Below are 19,992 nucleotides of genomic sequence, written 5' to 3'. Positions count from 1 at the left end.
TTAAAACTGTTGTTAAAAGAGCTAGACTTGTTAAAGAGCTTCTCATCAAGAATATGAGGGGGAAGAGGGACAAGATGGCTCACTGGGTAAAGATGTTTGCTGCCAAGCTTGATGACCTGAGTTTGATCCTTGATATCTACCTGGTGGATGGAAACACTAAATCATTCAGACAAAATAACTATGTAGCAAGCTCCAGGACCTTTTAAATTTTTGCCTGGGACTAGCGCTGGTTTTATAATTATCATTATAGATAAAGCAAACCATATGCTCTAATTGAAAATAGATTTCAAGGAGGGGTGGTCATGGCACACGCCTTTAATCCCAACACTTGGGAGGTAGAGGCAGGTGGAGCTCTGTGAATTTTTTTTTTTTTTTTTTTTTTTTTTTAGATTTATTTATTTATTATGTATACAACATTCTGCCTCGATGTATGCCCGCACGCCAGAGCAGGGCGCCAGATCTCAGTACAGATGGTTGTGAGCCACCATGTGGTTGCTGGGAATTGAACTCAGGACCTCTGGAAGAGCAGCCAGTGCTCTTAACCTCTGAGCCATCTCTCCAGCCCAGCTCTGTGAATTTGAGGCCATCCTGATCTATAGAGTGAGTTCCAGGACAGCCAGGACTTAAACAGAGAAACCCTGTCTCCAGAAACCAAAACCAAACTAAACGAAAACAAAACAAAAAGCCAAGACAAAACAAAAAAATCAACAAGAAAAAGAAAATAGATTTCAAATTCATTTGTAAAAGCAAAGAAACATTCTTGTTCTAGCGGAGGGTCAATAGTGATTTTAACTGAAGTCTTGATTAAGGCAGAAAGAACTCTGGAGGTAGGGAAAATTCTGGTCCTCGTAGCCGATACATGATTTTGTGAAAATTACTTGTCTCTTTTAGTGGTATTTTGCTTATTATTATTATTTTAATTTTATGTGCATTTGTGTTTTGCCTTTATGTCTGTCTGTCTGTGTGAGGGTGTCAGATCCCTTGGAACTGGAGTCACATGTAGTTGTGAGCTGCTTTGTGGGTGCTGGGAATTAAACGTAGGACATCTGGAAGAGCAGCCAGTGCTTTCAACCACTGAGTCATCTCTAGCCCCTCAGATATTTATTGCAGTACTGCATTTATAATTTCTCAGCATTCATTTTGTGAATTTGAAAAGTATTCCAGGTAAAACTGATGGACGTTTCTTAGCCTCACAAGTCACATGTGACTTAAGATTATTAAATTTTTCTTGTTAAAAATATTCAACAAAATATTTCAGTTTGCCTGGTCTACAGAGTGAGTTCCAGCAAAGCCAGGTTTCTTTATAAGAAACCCTGTCTCAAAAAAAATAAACCCCCAAAATTACACAGAAATACACACACACACCATGTATATATTACTTATATTGTAACTATATATTATATAAGCCGGGCGGTGGTGGTGCATGCCTTTAATCCCAGCACTCGGGAGGCAGAGGCAGGCGGATCTCTGTGAGTTCGAGGCTAGCCTGGTCTACAAGAGCTAGTTCCAGGACAGGCTCCAAAACCACAGAGAAACCCTGTCTCGAAACACACACACAAAAAAACCCAAGAAACATTATATATACTATATATATATATATATATCTATATATACTATATATATATCTATATATACTATATATATACTATACACTATGTACATACACACATATATACATACCCATATCCTGTCTGTCTGTCTGTCTGTCTGTCTATCTATCTATCTATCTATCTATCTATCTATCTATCTATCTCTATCTTCAGTTCACCCATATCTATCTATCTATCTATCTATCTATCTATCTATCTATCTATCTATCTATCTACCTATCTATATCTATCTTCAGTTCACCCATATCTATCTATCTATCTATCTATCTATCTATCTATCTATCTATCTATCTATCTATCTATATTCAGTTCACTCATATCATGAATATATCTTGAGTTTGGCTTTTCAGACCACAACACAAACTCTAAGGTTGTGATTGATTTGATTTGCTTTTAGTTCAGTTTTTCTTCTGTTTTACCATTGTTTGAAGTCTATTGTGCTTAGCATTAAAAATTAGATAGCCACCAGGGGGCTTCAGTAAGGAATTAGGAAGGTTTCGGCTTCAGTGAGGAGTGAGGAAGGTTTCATTGATCTCATTGTAGTGAATTGTCTTAATGTTATTTTTGTTTGCTTAATGAGCTTGTCAATCCTTTCGTGTTAGATTATTTCCTTCAGTTTTCTTCCCTTACAGCATGTCTCAGGAGAACTTTGCATTTATATAAGAATCCATTGCATTAGCAGTTCTCCAGAAAGTTCAGTTTTCTTTTCATTGCCTTGTATTCTTTAATCCTGAATAGAGCAACCTTAATAAAAATAAAAACAAAAACTTAACTCCTGGAAGCCATAGAAAAGCTACAGTCTGTCAAAGCTAGGATGTTTTGGGTACCCAAAGGCATGTACTGTCTCACATAGAATGCTATATTTTGTTACTTTGTATATCTTACTACTGTTTGGGTGCCAGACAGCTTGGGATTCAGAGCTCTTTTAAATGTGTTAGGCAATTCTATGCTCTTCTTTTTTACAGTATCTATTTTTTCTGTATGAATGATAATAAATTGGCTAGTTGTGTTTAATGATTAAGAGCAAGCTAGATGTTTTGAGCCTTACCGCTAACTTTAAGGAACAAGACTTTTGTTGTTTTCCAGACAGGGTTTTTCAGTATAACAACTCTGGCTGTCCTGGAACTCTGTTTGTAGACCAGGCTGGCCTCAAACTCAGAGATTCTCCTGCCGCTTTCTTCTGAGTACTGAGATTAAAGGTGTGCAATACTACTGCCTGGCAGGAACAAGGCTTTTTTGTGCTTGGAATTTCACCTCTTTTTTACTAGCATAGTCATACATAGTATTTTATTTTACTCTTTTCAACTATTCAGGAAGAGATTTGTACTTTAAAGATACCTATGATGTCAAAAAAAAAAAAAGGTATTCCAGGGCTATATAAGGTAGAAGAGAAAGCTTTTTTTTAAAGGCAAGGTTTCTCTACATATCCCTGGCTGCCATGGAACTCACTATGTAGATCAAGCTGGCTGGCCTGGAACTCATAGGGGATCTTCCTGCCTCTTCCTCCCAAGTGTTGGGACTAAAAGTGTGCATGTACCACCGTGCTGGGCCAAAGAAAAAATTTTAAGAGCCAAGTTGATTCTTTATCATAGTATAACCATTAAATGTTGAGATATGGTGGGCAAGTATACTACAGACCAGCTCTTAAAAAAAAATATGGGGCTAGAGAGATGGCTGCTCTTCCAGAGGTCCTGAGTTCAGTTCTCACAACCATCTTTAGTGGGGGTCTGATACCCTTTCCTCGCATAAAGGCATACATACAGATAGAGCACTTACATACAAAAACAAACAAATAATTAAATCATAAAAAGATATTGAAGTATGGTAGGCCAGCATACTATACATGCTAAATAGAGCAAAATGTAGATTCAGAAAGGAGGGAGCTAAAGGCTTAGTGCTTCCAATGTAGTTAGTTGGAAGGAGGTAAGGACGTCATGTTACATGTATTTGGAAGAAGGCGAGGACATCATGTTACATGTATTGTCTTTCTTCCAGGTCGAGCTATGTTTAGAGTGCATCGAATGGGCCAAATCAGAGAAAAGAACTTTCTTACGCCAAGCATTGGAGGTAGGTGCCTACCTTAGCATTGACTGGAGATATGCAGCTTTAGATAGATAAGCTGTGAGTATACGTACCACCCTGACAGAGCATCTTGAGTAGCTCAGTATCACCCTGTCACCTGAATATTGTTGATAGTGCTTCTAGTTACGGAAATGTCTTTGGTAGAAGTATTTATTTTTTTAAAACACGACATCTTATTCTAGAGCTCAGCATGGCTTCAGACTTTTGGCAGACTTCTTGTCTCAGTTTCCTGAATTCTGGGATTATAGGTGTTAGCCACTATGCCTGGATCTAAATTTTTCTTTTTTTTCCTTTGAGACAGGGTTTCTCTGTGTAGCCCTGGCTGTCCTGGAATTTGTTCTGTAGACCTGTCTGGCCAAGAACTCAGAGATCTGTCTGTCTTTGTACCAACACACCTGGCTAAATTTTTCTTTCAAACTATTTTTATTTCTTTTTGAACTTTTGAGGCACTTTGGCTGGTTGAGTATAGAAAATAAGCCGCAGTATGGTATAGTATAGTTAATGGTCATTTGGCCACAATAAGAAATAGGACTGGGAGGTAATCTACTTGTTATGTCCCACCTTGTTATCAGAACATGTATATTCAACAGTTACCGTTCTGTGACTGTCATTCGTTAATTTCTTTCTGTGGATTTCCCCCTATTTCCTTCAGTCAATGCCTTTTCTCTTTCCTAGGCAAGGTTGGTGTCTTTGTATTTTGATACTAAGAGGTACCAGGAAGCATTGCATCTGGGTAAGTAAACTGGTAGAAATTAATAAGGCATCTAATTTAAGATAACTAAACAAGTCTATTCCAAACTCGGTTATTATTGTTAATAATCATATTTTACTTGTGTCTAAAAAGCATTTCAGGTAGTTAACATTCATAAAATCTGTCACAGTAAAGTTCTATTTCAAAGTTTTGAAAAACTAGCCATGGGTGGTGGTGGCGCATGCCTTTAATTCCAGCACTCGGGAGAGACAGGTGGATCTCTGTGAGTTCGAGGCCAGACTGGTCTACAAAGAGAGTTCCAGAAAGCCAGAACTGTTATACAGAGATACCCAGTCTCGATAAATAAACAAATAAAAAACCCAACCAGCCACCCCCCCCCCCCAAAAAAAATCAGAAATACTGGGGTGGAAGTTAGCTCGGTGCTAGAGCAGCTCTGGGTATAAAGTTCTGGGAAGCCAGCTGGGGCTAATTTTACAAAACAGACATCAGTTTTAAGCTTTAAATTTAGAGCAGTAAGAGCCTTACCACTGAAATAGTAGCTGAGATTTCTTTTTTAGTCTCTTTATTTTATATAAAATACCTTACTAAATTTCAGATTTAATTTTTTTGTGATTACTACATTTTAATCTATTCGGTTTTTCTTTTTTTTATTAATTATTTTTTTGGCGGGTGGGGGTTTTGAGATGGGGTTTCTCTGTAACTTTTGAGTCAGAGTCTCTCTGTGTGTCCTTGGTATCTTGGAACTTGCTCTGTAGACCAAGCTGGTGTTGTTTTTAAACAAAATCTCAATTGTTTGATTTTTATCAGTAAAGACTTGGGAGTCAAGTCAATCTTGGTGTGAAAGCCTGCTAGTTCAGTGTGGCAGGAAAGCACCCAGCTCACCTTCCTCTTCTGCTGTTCTCCCAGAAAGAGACCAAAAGAATGTCCCTTTCTTCTCCTTCCTGTGTGTCTCTCCTTCTCCTTTTGTCCTTCTGACTCCCTCTTACTCTCTATGGTTTTTTTCTTAATAATCCTATGTTCACTTCTGTCAAATGATTGCTTGCTCCCTTTCTTGAGCTATGGTTGACTTTATTTAATCCTGTTTACAATAAGCAGAAAGCTCTTAGATTAAAGGGTTAAAGTTGTGCTAGGGCTGAGCCACACTACAACTAGAAACAGGTTTTTCCAGTAAATAATGCAATCTTGGGGTTAACAGTATGATCAAATATCCTGCAGTAGGCTGGTTTTGAACTCCACCTGCCTCTGCCTCTCAAGCGCTGGGATTAAAGGTGTGTGCCACCATGTCTGGCCAACAGTTTCATAGGTTTAAGGATATAGTAGTTTTTTTTATTCATTTCATATTCATCTTTGTGTAAGCATGTGTAGAAAGCATAAGCCAAAGGTCAGTCTTGGGTGGTGTTCTTAGGAGTGTTCACTGCCCCATCCCCACCATCAAGGTCTTGTGGAGTTCTAGCTTGCCTAAAACCTTCCTGTGTAGAATAGATATGTTGGCCTCAACTCAGAAGATCCACCTGTGTCTCTGTCTCTGCCTCCTGAGTGCTAGAACTAAAAATGTGTGGTGCCATACCTGGCTTGAGAAAGGGACTTGTGTCTCCTTGATTATGATAGACTGGCTATCAGGCGAGCCCCTGGGGTGCTTCTTTCTCTGCCTCCCCAGCACTGGGATTAAAAGTGTGGGTCACCATGCCTCGAGTTTTACATTGTTATAGTCTCTAGGGGTTGAACTCAGGATCCCAAGTTTGTGTGGCAAACACTTTATGGACTGAGTGAGCTCCCCAACCCCCAAAATTCACCTTCCAAAGTTATGTATACTTCAGTAATTTTTTTCCTAGAAATGTATTCACTAAGTTGTGCAGTGACCATCCCTAATTTCAGAACATTTCCATCACTTCAGAAAGAAGCCATCAGCTTCTTCATTCTTCACCCCATTTTCCCAAGCCATAGACACTACTGTTTGCTTTCTGTACATATCTTCCTGTTTAGGGCAGTTCATATGAATGGAGTCATATAATATGTGGTCATCTTCTGCTTAGCATAATTATTCTCAGTATTCACCAATGTTGTCACATGTGTCAGTTGCTAAGTAAGTAATAAGTTGTCCTTTGGATGGATTGTGTGTGTGTGCGCGCGCGTGCGTTCACATGAGTGTATATGCATATGTGTGGAAGCCAGTGATTGATGCAGGGTGTCTTCCTCAATCATTCATTGTCTATCTTAGTTTCGAGATTAAGGATCTTTCGGTCTTTCACTGAATATGGTATTGGGTGGATTAGCTAGACTTGAGGGCCACTGAATTACAGGGGTCCTTTTACGTCTTTCCAGTAACCTTTTACTTGGGTGCTGGAGCTCTAAACTCATGTTTGTGTAGAAGCACTTCACCAACTGAGCAGTCTCCCCAGCCCATGGCTGTAGCTTATTCATTGCTTGACAGACTTATATTCTTTCCCTTTTTGTTTCTAGAATACTGTTTCGTTACTAGAACCTGTTTTTGTTTCAAATTCTGGCCTATATAAGTGGGCTTACTGGGTCAAGTAATAGCTATAGTTTTTTGATGAGCAACCAAACTGTTTCCCAAGTGGCAGAAACATCTTCATCAATACTATCTTTTACTATAGTTTTCTGTTTTTAAATAATTTACTTTTATTTTTTGTGTATTAGTAATTTGCCTGCATGTATGTCTGTGTAAGGGTATTGGATCTCCTGGAGTTGAAGTTACACAGATATTCTGAGCCACCATGTGGGTACTGGGAATGGAACCTGGGTCCTCTGGAAGAACAGCCTTATAAGATGGCTTTGAGCCATCTCTCCAGCCCTTATAGTTTTCTTAATGTATATAAAGTAGGATTTCCTTATATGTGTGTGTGTGTGTTTTGTTTGTTTGGTTTGGTTTGGTTTCGCAAGACAGGGTTTCTCTGTAGCTCACACAGATGCCATGCACATGTACTCACTCAAATAGATAAACCAATAAATAAATGTGAAAACTTATGAGTAAAAAACTAAGGGAAAACGCATTGCTTTGGGAATTCCCTGTTTCTGCCTACTGAGTTCTGTGATTATAGATGTGAGCTGACATGCCTGATGCGTTTTTTCATTTTATTGATGATATTTTTTTTGGGGGGGGGTGTGAGACAGGGTTTCTCTGTAGCTTTGGAGCCTGTCCTGGAACTAGCTCTTGTAGATCAGGCTGGTCTCGAACTCACAGAGATCCACCTGCCTCTGCCTCCCAAGTGCTGGGATTAAAGGCGTGCGCCACCACCGCCCGGCTTGATGGTATTTTTTAAAGTAAGTTCTGTGCCAGCAAATGGCTCAGCAGGTAGAGGTGTTTGCATGCAGGCCTGAGGACCATGCGGTGGCAGGTGAGAACTGACTCCCAGGAGTTGTCTTCTGACTTCCACATGCTTGCTGTGCCACTACCAGGCTTGGGCCTGTGCATGTGTGCACAGCAAATAAAGTGTCCTTAAATTATAATAATATCCTATTTATCTATTCCATTTTCTTTTGTTTCTGCTTTCCAAGTGCTGGGTTTAAAGTTGTGCACCACCAAACCTGGCTCTGTTTTAGAGGATTTATAGTTGATCGATCTCTTTCTCTCTTTCCTCTTTCTCTCCTTCCTTCCTTCCTTCCTTCCTTCCTTCCTTCCTTCCTTCCTTCCTTCCTTCCCTTCTTCTTCTTCTTCTTCTTCTTCTTCTTCTTCTTCTTCTTCTTCTTCTTCTTCTTCTTCTTCTTCTTCTTCTTCTTCTTCTTCTTCCTCCTCCTCCTCTCTCTCTCTCTCTCTCTCTCTCTCTCTCTCTCTCTCTCTCTCTCTCTCTCTTGTCTGCCTTTCTGTCAGTCTGTCTCTGTCTCTCTGTAGCCCATGTTGGTCTGTAATTAATTATATAGCCTAGTCTGGCTTCTTGCTCATACTCCTGTTTTAGCCTCCTAAGTGTTAACAGTGACAGGCATGCACCAAAGTTTTAGTTCTTCTATTTATGCCTTTTATCCATCTGAAGTTAATTTTTTTTTAAGATTTATTTATTATGTATACAACATTCTGCCTCGATGTATGCCTGCACGCCAGAGGAGGGTGCCTCTGGCATTATAGATAGTTGTGAGCCACCATGTGGTTGCTGGGAATTGAACTCAGGACCTCTGGAAGAACAGCCAGTGCTCTTAACCTCTGAGCCATCTCTCCAGTCCCTGAAGTTAATTTTTGTACATGGTATAAATGATCTGTTATTCTCTTCTGAGATGGAGAAATAAGGTGTATTTGAAGAATATTGACACATTATAAAAGTTCTCTCTTCCCCATGAGGTCTTGTACCCTGATTTTATTTTAGCTAGTTAAGGCAGTTTCTCACCATGTAGCCCAATCACTTATTAACATTCTGTCACAACTCTCCAAGTTCTGAGATTGCAGCCGTGCCTTTACCATGCCTGCTTCCCATGTTTTTCAAAAAGTTACAGCCCTTTGATTGCTGGATAGGGGAGACTGTCACTGTAAATCTTAGGTGTGAGTGTATAGAACTCTTAGCTCCAGTGTTGTGTTTAGAATAAAAGCTTCAGAGATAATGTAGTTTTCTTTTGAAAACACATTAGAGGAAAATTTAATTCTTTCATGGGCTGTGAAGGTAACTTGTATGAGTTTTGGAGGGTTTCTTTATATTATTGCCATTATGAGTAGAGAGTAAGATTTTATGGTATATGTTAAGATTAAGACTAACAAGGGAATCTAGACAAAATGCCAGCTCCAAGGCATGTAGTTACAGAAGGACCATGGGGTTTGTTAACTTCTAGCTTAGGTGAGAAAATGGGAGCTCCAGGTTCAGGAAGAGACCTTGTGTCAAAGAAATATGCAGAAAAGGCTGGGTATTGGTGGCGCACGCCTTTAATCCCAGCACTCGGGAGGCAGAGGCAGGCGGATCTCTGGGAGTTCGAGGCCAGCCTGGTCTACAAGAGCTAGTTCCAGGACAGGCACCAAAGCTACAGAGAAACCTTGTCTCGAAAAACAAAACAAAAAAAAATATGCAAAAAGTGATGGAGGATAGTCGATGTCCTCTTTTGGTCTCTGTGCACAGAGATCTACCTGTACATACATGTGCATATATATTTACAAAGACAATAATCACAAGTTTAAAACGAACCTTTCTTTTTTATAATAAGAAGATTATGTGTATGATTATTTGTCTGTGTGTGTGTGTGTATGTACTGTGTGTGTGCCAGGCACCCAAAGAATCCAAAGGGAGATATTGGATCCCCTGGAACTGGAGCTATAGATGGCTGTGAACCACCAAGGGGTCCTGGTCTTAACCTGAACCATCTCTCCAGCTCCAAACAAATCTTTTTTTTTTTTTTCCGAGACAGGGTTTCTCTGTGGCTTTGGAGCCTGTCCTGGAACTAGCTCTGTAGACCAGGCTGGTCTTGAACTCACAGAGATCCACCTGCCTCTGCCTCCCGAGTGCTGGGATTAAAGGCGTGCGCCACCATCACCCGGCTTCCAAACAAATCTTTGTTTAGGGGAAAAAAAGAGGCTGGTGTGGCAGTTTAGACTACTTTAGACCAGCTTGGTTTTCATGGTGAATTCCAGGCTATTCAGAGCTGTATTGTAAGTTTCTATATTTGCTTGTTTGTTTTTGTTTTTCAAGACAGGATTTTTCTGTGTCCTGGCTGTTCTGGAACTCACTTTATAGATCAGGCTGGCCTCGAACTCACAGAGATCCACCTACCTCTGCCTCCCGAATGATAGGAAGGAAAAAAGGATGATGGTGGTAATGAGACTAACAAACAGATATATGCATATTTTCTCCTCTTCTAGGTTCTCAGCTGCTGCGGGAATTGAAAAAGATGGATGATAAAGCCCTTTTGGTGGAAGTACAGCTTTTAGAAAGCAAAACATACCATGCTTTGAGTAATCTGCCGAAAGCCCGAGCTGCCTTAACCTCCGCTCGAACCACAGCCAATGCCATCTACTGCCCCCCTAAATTGCAGGCCACTTTGGACATGCAATCAGGTTAGTGGCCTAGCAGTGCATAAGATGCACGTCCTTATCTTATGGGTGAAAGGAATGGGGGTGGGACTGAAGCTGGAAAATAATTGACTGATTTAAGAAACAAACGAGAAGGCTGCCTTTCAAGCCAGCTTCTTCCTATTAACTGCCTAAAACAATTAAGAACATACTTGTCAGTTGGGCAGTGGTGGCACACGCCTTTAATCCCAGTACTTGGAAGGCAGAGATAGGTGAATCTGAGTTCGAAGCCAGCCTAGTCTACAGAGTGAGTTCCAGGACAGGCTCCAAAGCTACAGAGAAACCCTGTCTCGAAAAACCAACCAACCAAACAAAAAAACCCCATAGTTATCAGTGCTTGTCTAGGCAACTTGACTGTCAGCCATACCTTTGGGTTCTCACTTAATTTATCTTTTAGTCACTTAATAAGAATGGTAGCATTTCTTTTCCAGACTGGCCTACCTTATGCGTGTTAACCAAATCTATTAGTCTCTTAGAGACTTTTGGAAACTTGTAGAATTTTTTTGAATGGGCTTCATGTCAGGACTGTTGGAAGATAATCCTGATTTCAGATGCCCTGCCTTTACACTTGTGTGTCTCTTCTGCAAACTTTCTTTGTCATTCTTTCTTGGTTTTTACACAGAATCTCATGTAGCTCTAGAACCAGGCTGGCCCTCAACTCACAGATTCGCCTTTGTTGGTTTCCTTTTTGAGCTAACTTATCAAAATATATTTTTAAAAAAATTTTTTTAAGATTGATTTTTATTTCATATGAATGGTGTTTTGCCTGCATGTATGTGTATTTCATGTCTGCCAGGTGCCCAAAGAGGCCAGAAGAGGGCATTGGATTTCCTGGAACTGGAGTTACAGATGGCAGTGAGCCACCATTTGGGTGTTGGGCACTGAATTTTCTGCCAGAACAGGTGTTCTTTACAGTTCCCCAAAATTTATTCTTTTATACACACTATCGTACTAAGTTCGTTAGGAGCCTTGTTTGTATATTTTCTGCTTGGCACGTGGAAGACTCCCTTTAATGTTTGTATTGAACGACTGTGGGATTTTGCTTTTAAAAGTAAACATATTCAGGCTGGAGAGATGGCTAAGCTGTTAGAAATGCATTGGGCAGCCCCTAATTCTAGCTCTAGAGAATTTGGTGCCATCTTTTGGCCTTTCTGGGCATCTCTACAAACACTCAGATAAAAAAATAATTGAAAAACAAAAAGGATCCTAATTTAAGAGGGACATACATGGTTGGTTCTACGTAAAAAGGAGAAAAAGGGCAAGATCTCCTGAGTAAATTGGAAGTGTGGGGGTCATGGGGGAGGGGAGGAAGGGAGGAGAAAATGTATAGCTTAATTAAAACAATAAAAAATGAAGTCTTTAAAAAGTAAACATAAGCAAATTGTAATACTGCTGATGTGACTTTTCTTGTTAATGTTTTCAAGAAAACAGTATATTTGTCTTTGGGGCCTTGTTCGGTCTCTCTCCCTTTCTCTCACCCCTCCTCTCCCTTTCCCTCCCTCCCTCTCTCCCTCCTCCCACCCTTCTTTCCTTTCTTTTTAAAGATACCGTCCTACATTATAGTCTCTGCTGGCTTTGAACTTAGAATTCTCCTTCCTCAGCCTTCTGAGTGCTGATGAGCGCTGTGGTTAAGAGCACGTAACCCTATAGTGCTTGGCTCACTTTTTTTCCTCCAGCCAGACTTATTGGACTGACTTATTCTGCCCTATTGATGTCCTGGAAGAATATGGGGGAAATTCTGATATTCATTAAGCTCGGCAACTTTAGCAGTTTGTTGTGTCTTCCAAGATTATTTAGAGCTGGGCAATGGTGGCACACACCTTTAATAACAGCACTGGAGAGGCAGAGGTAGGCAGTTTTCTGTGTGTTTCAAGGCCAGCCTAGTCTAAAGTTAGTTCCTGGACAGGTATGGCTGTTAAAAAGAGAAGCCCTGTTTCAAAAAAACAAAAACAAACAAAATTATTTATTTAGTTCTGTTTTGTGTGTAGGAGTCTTTTGCCTTCATGCATAGTCTATGTACCACATGCACGTCTGGTGGACACTGAGGCCGGAAGACGGTGTTGAATCCTCTGGAACTGGAGTTACATGGTTGTGAGCTACCATATGGATTCAGGGAATTGAACTCGTCCTCTGGAAGAGCAGTCAGCGCTTTTAATTGCTGAGCTGTCTCTCCAGTCTTGAGGGAGTTTTCCTTGGCTGTAGAGAGATGTATATTTTCCTATAGGCAAAATCACATCCAAAATGAGGTATATTTGAAATGAAAGTAATAACATATTGGGGAATATTACCAATCAGGAAAGCTGCTTCAGTGTGAAAATTCTAAATTTAGCTAGGCGTAGGACATACCTTTAGTCTCAGCAGTTGGAGGTAGAGGAAGCCAACCTGATCTACCTGGTGATCCAGGACTGCCAGAGCTACATAGTAAGACAACGTCTCATCAAAAAAATCTAACAGGGGCTGGAGAGATGGCTCAGCGGTTAAGAGCATTGCCTGCTCTTCCAAAGGTCCTGAGTTCAATTCCCAGCAACCACATGGTGGCTCACAACCATCTGTAATGGGGTCTAGTGCCCTCTTCTGGCCTGCAGGCATACACTCAGACAGAATACTATATACATAATAAATAAATAAATATTTAAAAAAAAAAAAAAAAGAAAAACAAAAAAATCTAACAACAACACCAAACTCAGCATAGAAAAAGCTAGTAGTTCTTTTTTGTTTTGTTTTGTTTTTTGTTTTTGTGAGCTCTATGTAGCCCTGGCTGTCCTGAAACTTACTCAGTAGTAGACCAGCTCATTTTGGACTCCAAAATCCACCTGCCTCTGCCTCTTGAGTGCTGGGAGTAAAGGCTTGTGTCACCACCACCACCTGGCATGATTTTTTTTTTAAATTTTAATTTTGTTACTTTGCTTTTGAGATATAATCTCATAAATCCCAGGATGACCTTAAAATTGGCATGTAGCTGAGGATGATCTTGAACTGTGGTCTTCCTGTTTCTATCTCCAAGTGCTAGGATTACAGATGTTTGACACCACGTCCAGTTTTGTGCTGGGGCTTGAATGCAGGACTTTGTATGTACTAGTCAAGCATTTTACATCCCAGCCCAGAGTTGATGCTATTGATTGAGATCGTTCATGTGGTGTGGGCATGTGTGGGTCAGTTCACTGGCCTGATATGATGGAGGCTTAACGTTTGTTTAGTGCTGGTAGGAATAGGTGGTAAGTAGCATGGGAAAGATAATAATACAGTGTGAGGTTTTTAGGGTTCCTTTTTAATTGGATCTCTTACTCCTTTGGTGATTTAAAAAGGTGGGTGCTGATCAGAGGCCAGAGACCTGGGGCTCTAATGTCAGCTTTGTTGGCTATGACCTGGGGCAGTTCCTTTGTCTTCACTTGAGGTCATTAGTAACTTGCTCCTGTTGGAGTCAGTTTCTAAGGGATTTACAGGTCTCTTCTAGTTCTACTATTTTGTTTTTTTCTTCTTTCTTTTCACTCTCCAGGTATTATTCATGCAGCAGAGGAGAAGGACTGGAAAACTGCTTACTCATACTTCTATGAGGCATTTGAAGGCTATGACTCCATTGATAGTCCCAAGGCCATCACATCTCTGAAGTACATGTTATTGTGCAAAATCATGCTCAACACGTAAGTGTACATTAACTGTAGGATATAAGAACTCTAGTCTTTCAACCAAGTTTGTGCTATAGCAGAGGTGGCTTGGGAGGGAGTTTGGCCACTCATAAATGCAAAGTTAGCTGCAGGCTGTGGGGCTGGTTGACGTAGAGTGGCTGGTCAGAGGTGCACCACATTTCTTTTGCTTGCCTAGTCTTTCAGATTTGGGGAGACATTTTAGAAATTACTTAAGTAGAAATTTTTCTTGGAGAATTTCTCATTTTTCAAATATTTTGTCCTCATAGGTATGGAACACAGTACAGAGCTCAGGAAATAGCTGATAGGCCAGTGTTAGTCAACTGGCCAACCTGAATGGGGAGCATAAAGCCCAGGAAATATTTGAATAACTGGGCTATAAAAGGCATGATAATTAAGTGGTGGTAGGATCTGAACCCAGTGCCTCATGCATGCTAGATAAATGCTATGTCCCTAACCTAGGGTCGTGATTTTAAAATCATCTAATTGTATATTTTTTATTATTGCTGCTGCTGCTGTTGTTGTTGTTATTATTATTATTATTATTATTATTATTATTTTTTTTTTTTTTTTTTTTTTTTTTTTGGTTTTTCGAGACAGGGTTTCTCTGTGGTTTTGGAGCCTGTCCTGGAACTAGCTCTGTAGACCAGGCTGGTCTCGAACTCACAGAGATCCGCCTGCCTCTGCCTCCCGAGTGCTGGGATTAAAGGCGTGCGCCACCACCGCCCGGCTGTTGTTATTATTATTATTTGAGGGGATACACCAGGGGACGCAGGATCTCATGTTGTTCAGGCCGGCATTATCTTTTTTTTTTCTTTCCTTCCACTGGCTTGGAACTCAGAGAAATCTGCCTGCCTCTGCCTCCCAAGTGCAGGGATTAAAGGCTTATGCTACCACCTCCCACTGGCCCTAACGTTTTTGAAAATATTTTTTTATTTTTATTTTTTTGGTTTTTCAAGACAGGGTTTCTCTGTGGCTTTGGAGCCTGTCCTGGAACTAGCTCTATAGACCAGACTGGTCTTGAACTCACAGAGATCCGCCTGCCTCTGCCTCCCAAGTGCTAGGATTAAAGGCGTGTGCCCAGCCTTGAAAATATATTTTTGAAATTTGTTTTTATTTTATGTGTACATGTGTTTCTCCTGATTATATGTGTGTGCACCACTTGCATGTCTGGTGTCCAGAAGGCCAGAAGAAGGCATCAGGACTCCTGGAATTGGAGTTACAAATATCTGTGAGCATCCATGTAGATGTTGGGAATTGAACCCAGGTCCTTACAAGAGTAACAAGTGCTCTTAACAACCAAACCATTTCTCTAGCCCTGCTCAACTTGTTATGTAGATAAGAATGATGTTGGTGGCACACTTCTGCTGTCCAGAATGTTGGAATTGCAGACATGAGCTACCAGTACTGGGAAATAAATCCAGGGCTTAATGTATGCCAGGCAAACATTCTACCAACTGAGCTGCATCCCCTGCCCCAGGGCCGTGTTGTTTTAGCAAGACCCACTATGCTGAGATTTGACTCAAACTTACTATTCTGCCTTTTGATTTAGGGGTGGGGTTCAGTTGTGCTTTCTGTCTGTCTGTCATTCTCTCTTTTTCTTTCTCACTCTCTTTCTCTCTTGCCCTGTCTTTCTCTCTCTCTCCCTTCTTCCCTCCCTCTCTCTTTCCCTCTTTTCCTCCCTTCCAAGATCTTACTACATTGACCAGGCTGACTTTGAACTCATAGAGATCTGTCTGCCTGTGCCTCCATAAGGTATGTGCTACCACACTCAGCTGGCCATCTCTTTAATGTTGGGAGGTTTTTACTTTTCACTGCTAGCTTTGGCCAAGAGTGAAGAAACCTGACTGCTGCAGTGTTGGTACATACAAGTTTAATTGATTTTTCAGTGTGGATGAATCTTCACAATGGAATTCTGGTAAATAGTTCACCTATCTATGATTAGAATTGCAATGTCCTGGAGCAGTTGACCAAGTATGTCTTTTTTTTTTTTTTTTTTGTAGCCCTGAAGATGTCCAGGCTTTGGTGAGCGGAAAGCTTGCACTTCGGTATGCAGGGAGGCAGGTAGGGAATGCCGTGACTGCAGTCTACTCTGAGACCAGCTGATTGTCAAATTCATAATGTGTGATGGGACCAGTGTTCCTCAGGTCTCCATCTTACCTTCCCCACCCATTGTTTTCTTCCCTTCAGCTCATTCATTAGACTTTCTTTACTGTTAAATTCTTGGCCTAGAAAGTAAGTGTTGGACTCTGTTACAGGTAATTTGAGGGGCTTATAGAAGTATATTGTAGCATTTGCGGATAGGCTACAATTTATCTTTGGTCATATCTTTCTGTTGTGAGCCTCACTTGCAAGTAGAAGCAGTGAATCTCACATCTTGATTCTCTGAGTCAAGAACCTGGTGAGATCTGGTTCATGCATGCTTGCAGGGAGGCCAGATTACTTGGTGTAAGAACTAGAGTTTGAGTGTTATTAGCTTACTATCTTTCCGTTCATACTGTGAGTCTGAATATAGTTTAAAAAGAGTCCATTGATGGTTGATCATCCTTTTATATTGAGTAGATGTGAATGGCTTTTTAGAGCACACAGTTGTCAGGATAATGTCTGAGATATTAGGTATTTGTCCTATCTGCAGTTTGTTGTATTTAAAGAAAAGCGGTTATTCTGAATTTCAGGTAGAGTTGTCTCTAAACAATGAACAGATTAGCTATCTCCCTAAAACTGTGGCGTACAAATACTGATTTCCTTTTTCTCTGTAAGTGGTCCTAATTGGTTTTTCCTTCAGTAAAAGTTTCAAGTCAGTTGTAGTTCTGACTTCAGGAACACTGGCTTTTATTTATTTTTATTTATTTTTTTTGGTTTTTCGAGACAGGGTTTCTCTGTGGCTTTGGAGCCTGTCCTGGAACTAGCTCTGTAGACCAGGCTGGTCTCGAACTCACAGAGATCCGCCTGCCTCTGCCTCCCGAGTGCTGGGATTAAAGGCGTGCGCCACCATCGCCCGGCAACACTGGCTTTCATTGTAGAACCTTTTCTCATAAGAACTGGAGTTGAGCTGGGTGGTGGTATAGCACTTGGGAGGCAGAGACAGGTAGATCTCAGTGAGTTCGAGATCAGCCTGGTCTACAAAGTGAGTTCCAGGACAGCCAGGACTACACAGAGAAACCCTGTCTCGAAAAACAAACAAACAAACAAACAAACAAAAAACCAAAACCAAAAATGCGAGCAAAACAAAACAAAAAACTGGAGGTGAAGCCTGAAGCCAGATGTGGTGGCACACACCTTTAATCCCAGCATTAGGGAGGCAGAGTTAGTTCTAGGCCAGCCAGAGCTACAGAGAAGGCCCTGCCTCAAAACTAAACCAAAAAACCAAGAAACAGAAACGAAAACCAAGCCTGGAATTGTAGAGTCGAGACAGGACCTGCAAATATCCAGAACAAGGACAGGTAGCTGAGAGTGGTGGGCACAGATTTGAACTTTGGTTATCTGACTCTGAGTTCCAGAGTGTTCTCATTATGACATTTTTTTTTTGTCTGTAGGGCAGATGCTAGAGGCAAACTATGCTCCTCACAGCGTGTGCCATTTAGTCTGCAATATAGTGTTTTTATGCGTGTAGACTGACACATAGTAGCTTCCTCTGTTCCTTTGTGCCTCAGTGACAGCTCTCACAAGAAGTCAGGCTGATCTAGAAAGATAGGCACTGAGTGGCGACGTGATAGTTTGCCAGGTACCCTTTTACAACCAAGTTAGACGCTTCTTGTGGTCATTGTACATTCAGTTTTGGCACGATGTAGGGTTTTAATATTCAGTTGTAATATGTGGACTACTAATGCCTGAACCCCAGTGCAGACCTCACTCAGTCAATATCTTGTATCAAAGCTAGCACATTGAACCTTAACAAAGGCCAGGGATTATCAGGTTTGAGGGCAGAAAGAAATGGGTAGGTGTGGAGTAAGGAGAAAGAAATCATAATTCTCTTGTTATTTTCTCTTTAAGCTTAGTTTCTCTAGAGAATCCTTATCCGGGTCTATCCTTTTGGGAAACTTCTATTTAAGTCACTTCACATTTCAAAGGGTTGTATGGTTGGCATACAATGATATTCAATACTTCTGGCTTTTCTTCCAAGACTCTTAAAAAAGAGTGATGGGGGGATAAGTTACTGTTTTTATAACAGGTGCTTATGAGACCTTGGGTATATGTGAGCATTCAGGACAGATTGCTTTCATGATTTTTTTTTTATTTATTTAAATTCTCAGACAGAAGCATTGAAATGTGTGGCTCAAGCTAGCAAAAACAGATCACTGGCAGATTTTGAAAAGGTGAGTGTGGTATTGAATTGATGGGGAATGGGTGGAGATAAAGGCCATTGAAGAACAATTTCATTTGGGCAGTGGTAACGCTCCAGCACATGGGAGGTAGAGACAAGCAGATTTCTGTGAGTTCGAGGCCAGCCTGGTCTGCAGAAGGAGTTCCAGGACAGCCAGGGCTACACAGAGAAACCCTGACTCAAAAACCAAAACAAACAAAACCCTCAAAAAGTTTCTAAGTTGCAAAGATAGTACATGTTGATCCCATGTCCTCTTTCCCCAGAACCATATCAAAACCAGGAAATAGTTTTGTATAGTGAGTAACATGTTGAGCTATATTAAATTCATTTGTGTATACTTTTTAGTTTCAAAAGGTATCATTTGGAGCCGGAGAAATGATTCACTAGTTAAGAGCACATACACTGTTGTTACAGAGAACTCACATTGGGTAACACATGCCTCTTGTTACTCCAGCCCCAGGGAGATCCTAACCCTTTGGACACTACAGACACCTGCATTCATGTACACACCTGCAAGTGTACATGCGTGCTTGCATGCATACGTACACACACACACACACACACACGCATGTTTAAAAAGTTGCCATTCATTTTGCACAATAAAGTTTTTTACTTCTACTCTTTAGTAACATGGTAATCGGGGGGGATGCCCAAACCACACAACAATCACGTCTTGTGGCTTAACTCTAGGCCTCATTCTTTCTCACAGAACAGCTGTGGATAGCCCAGACCTGCTTTGTACTCTGTGAGCAAAAGAGATGATTTTGTTTATTTACTTCTCTTTATTTTCATCTTATTTCACTTATTTACTTATTCAACTCATTTATCCTTCCTTCCTTTCTTCCTATTTTTTCCTTTCCTCCCTCCCTCCTTCCCTCCCTCTATTCATTCATTCTTTTTTTTTTTTTTCTTTTTTTTTGTGGGTCAGTTTAATAGCCCTGGTGTCCTGGAACTCACTTTGTAGACTAGGCTGGCCTTGAATTCACAGAGATCCCCTTCCCTCTGCCTCTGGAATGCTTGGATTGAAGGCAGTAGGCCTGGCACGGTTTTTTTTTTTTTTTTTTTTTGAGATATAGGGTCTTGCTACGTAGCTCACACTGACCTTGAACTCCTGTCCCAAGTAGTGGGATTACAAGTGTGAACTACTTTGCCTAGCTCTAAGAGAGATAAGACCCTTCTTCGTGATGATGCCACAAGCTTTCTTTTGCTCATTAAGAAGATTAAAAATGGGAGAAACACATTTTTAGCTTTAGGACGAGTCTTGTCTATTCTTTTCTAAACTGGTGTTCTTGGTCTGAGTTTAATAATCAACTTAAAAACCAGACCTAGGCTGGCTGGTGGTAGTGCACACCTTTAATCCCAGTACTTGATAATCAGAGGCAGGAAGGACTCTTGGAGTTTGAGGTCAGCTTGGTTTATACAGAGTTCCAAACCAGCCATGATTGCATATTGTCTCAAAAATCAATCCACCAAATGGAAACAAAATCTAAAAAACAAAAACAGTGTGTTTGAAGATAAGGGCCACATCACATGGCTTAGACCTCCCATGTCATTACTTTGTAGTCGCCTACCTATTCCTAGTTAGTATGATTATCTACTTCCTTTATAGTACCTTAGAG

General features: G+C 40.7%; 1 protein-coding gene across 1 annotated transcript in view; it reads left to right on the top strand.

The window, feature by feature from the left end:
- The window catches only part of Psmd11 (proteasome 26S subunit, non-ATPase 11), a 37,498-nt gene that overhangs the window by 13,886 nt on the left and 3,620 nt on the right, over positions 1–19,992 (top strand). Inside the window, exons 4-9 of the mRNA XM_075991411.1 lie at positions 3,606–3,677; positions 4,368–4,425; positions 10,196–10,390; positions 13,902–14,046; positions 16,053–16,113; positions 18,303–18,365. Coding sequence (XP_075847526.1) covers positions 3,606–3,677; positions 4,368–4,425; positions 10,196–10,390; positions 13,902–14,046; positions 16,053–16,113; positions 18,303–18,365 — 594 coding nt within the window. The remainder of the gene's footprint in view (positions 1–3,605; positions 3,678–4,367; positions 4,426–10,195; positions 10,391–13,901; positions 14,047–16,052; positions 16,114–18,302; positions 18,366–19,992) is intronic.

The sequence above is a fragment of the Microtus pennsylvanicus genome, chromosome 11, assembly GCF_037038515.1.
Source record: "Microtus pennsylvanicus isolate mMicPen1 chromosome 11, mMicPen1.hap1, whole genome shotgun sequence".
Classification (NCBI taxonomy): Eukaryota; Metazoa; Chordata; class Mammalia; order Rodentia; family Cricetidae; genus Microtus; species Microtus pennsylvanicus.
Note: the sequence above shows the minus strand (reverse complement) of the source record. Positions and strands in the feature narration are given on the sequence as shown.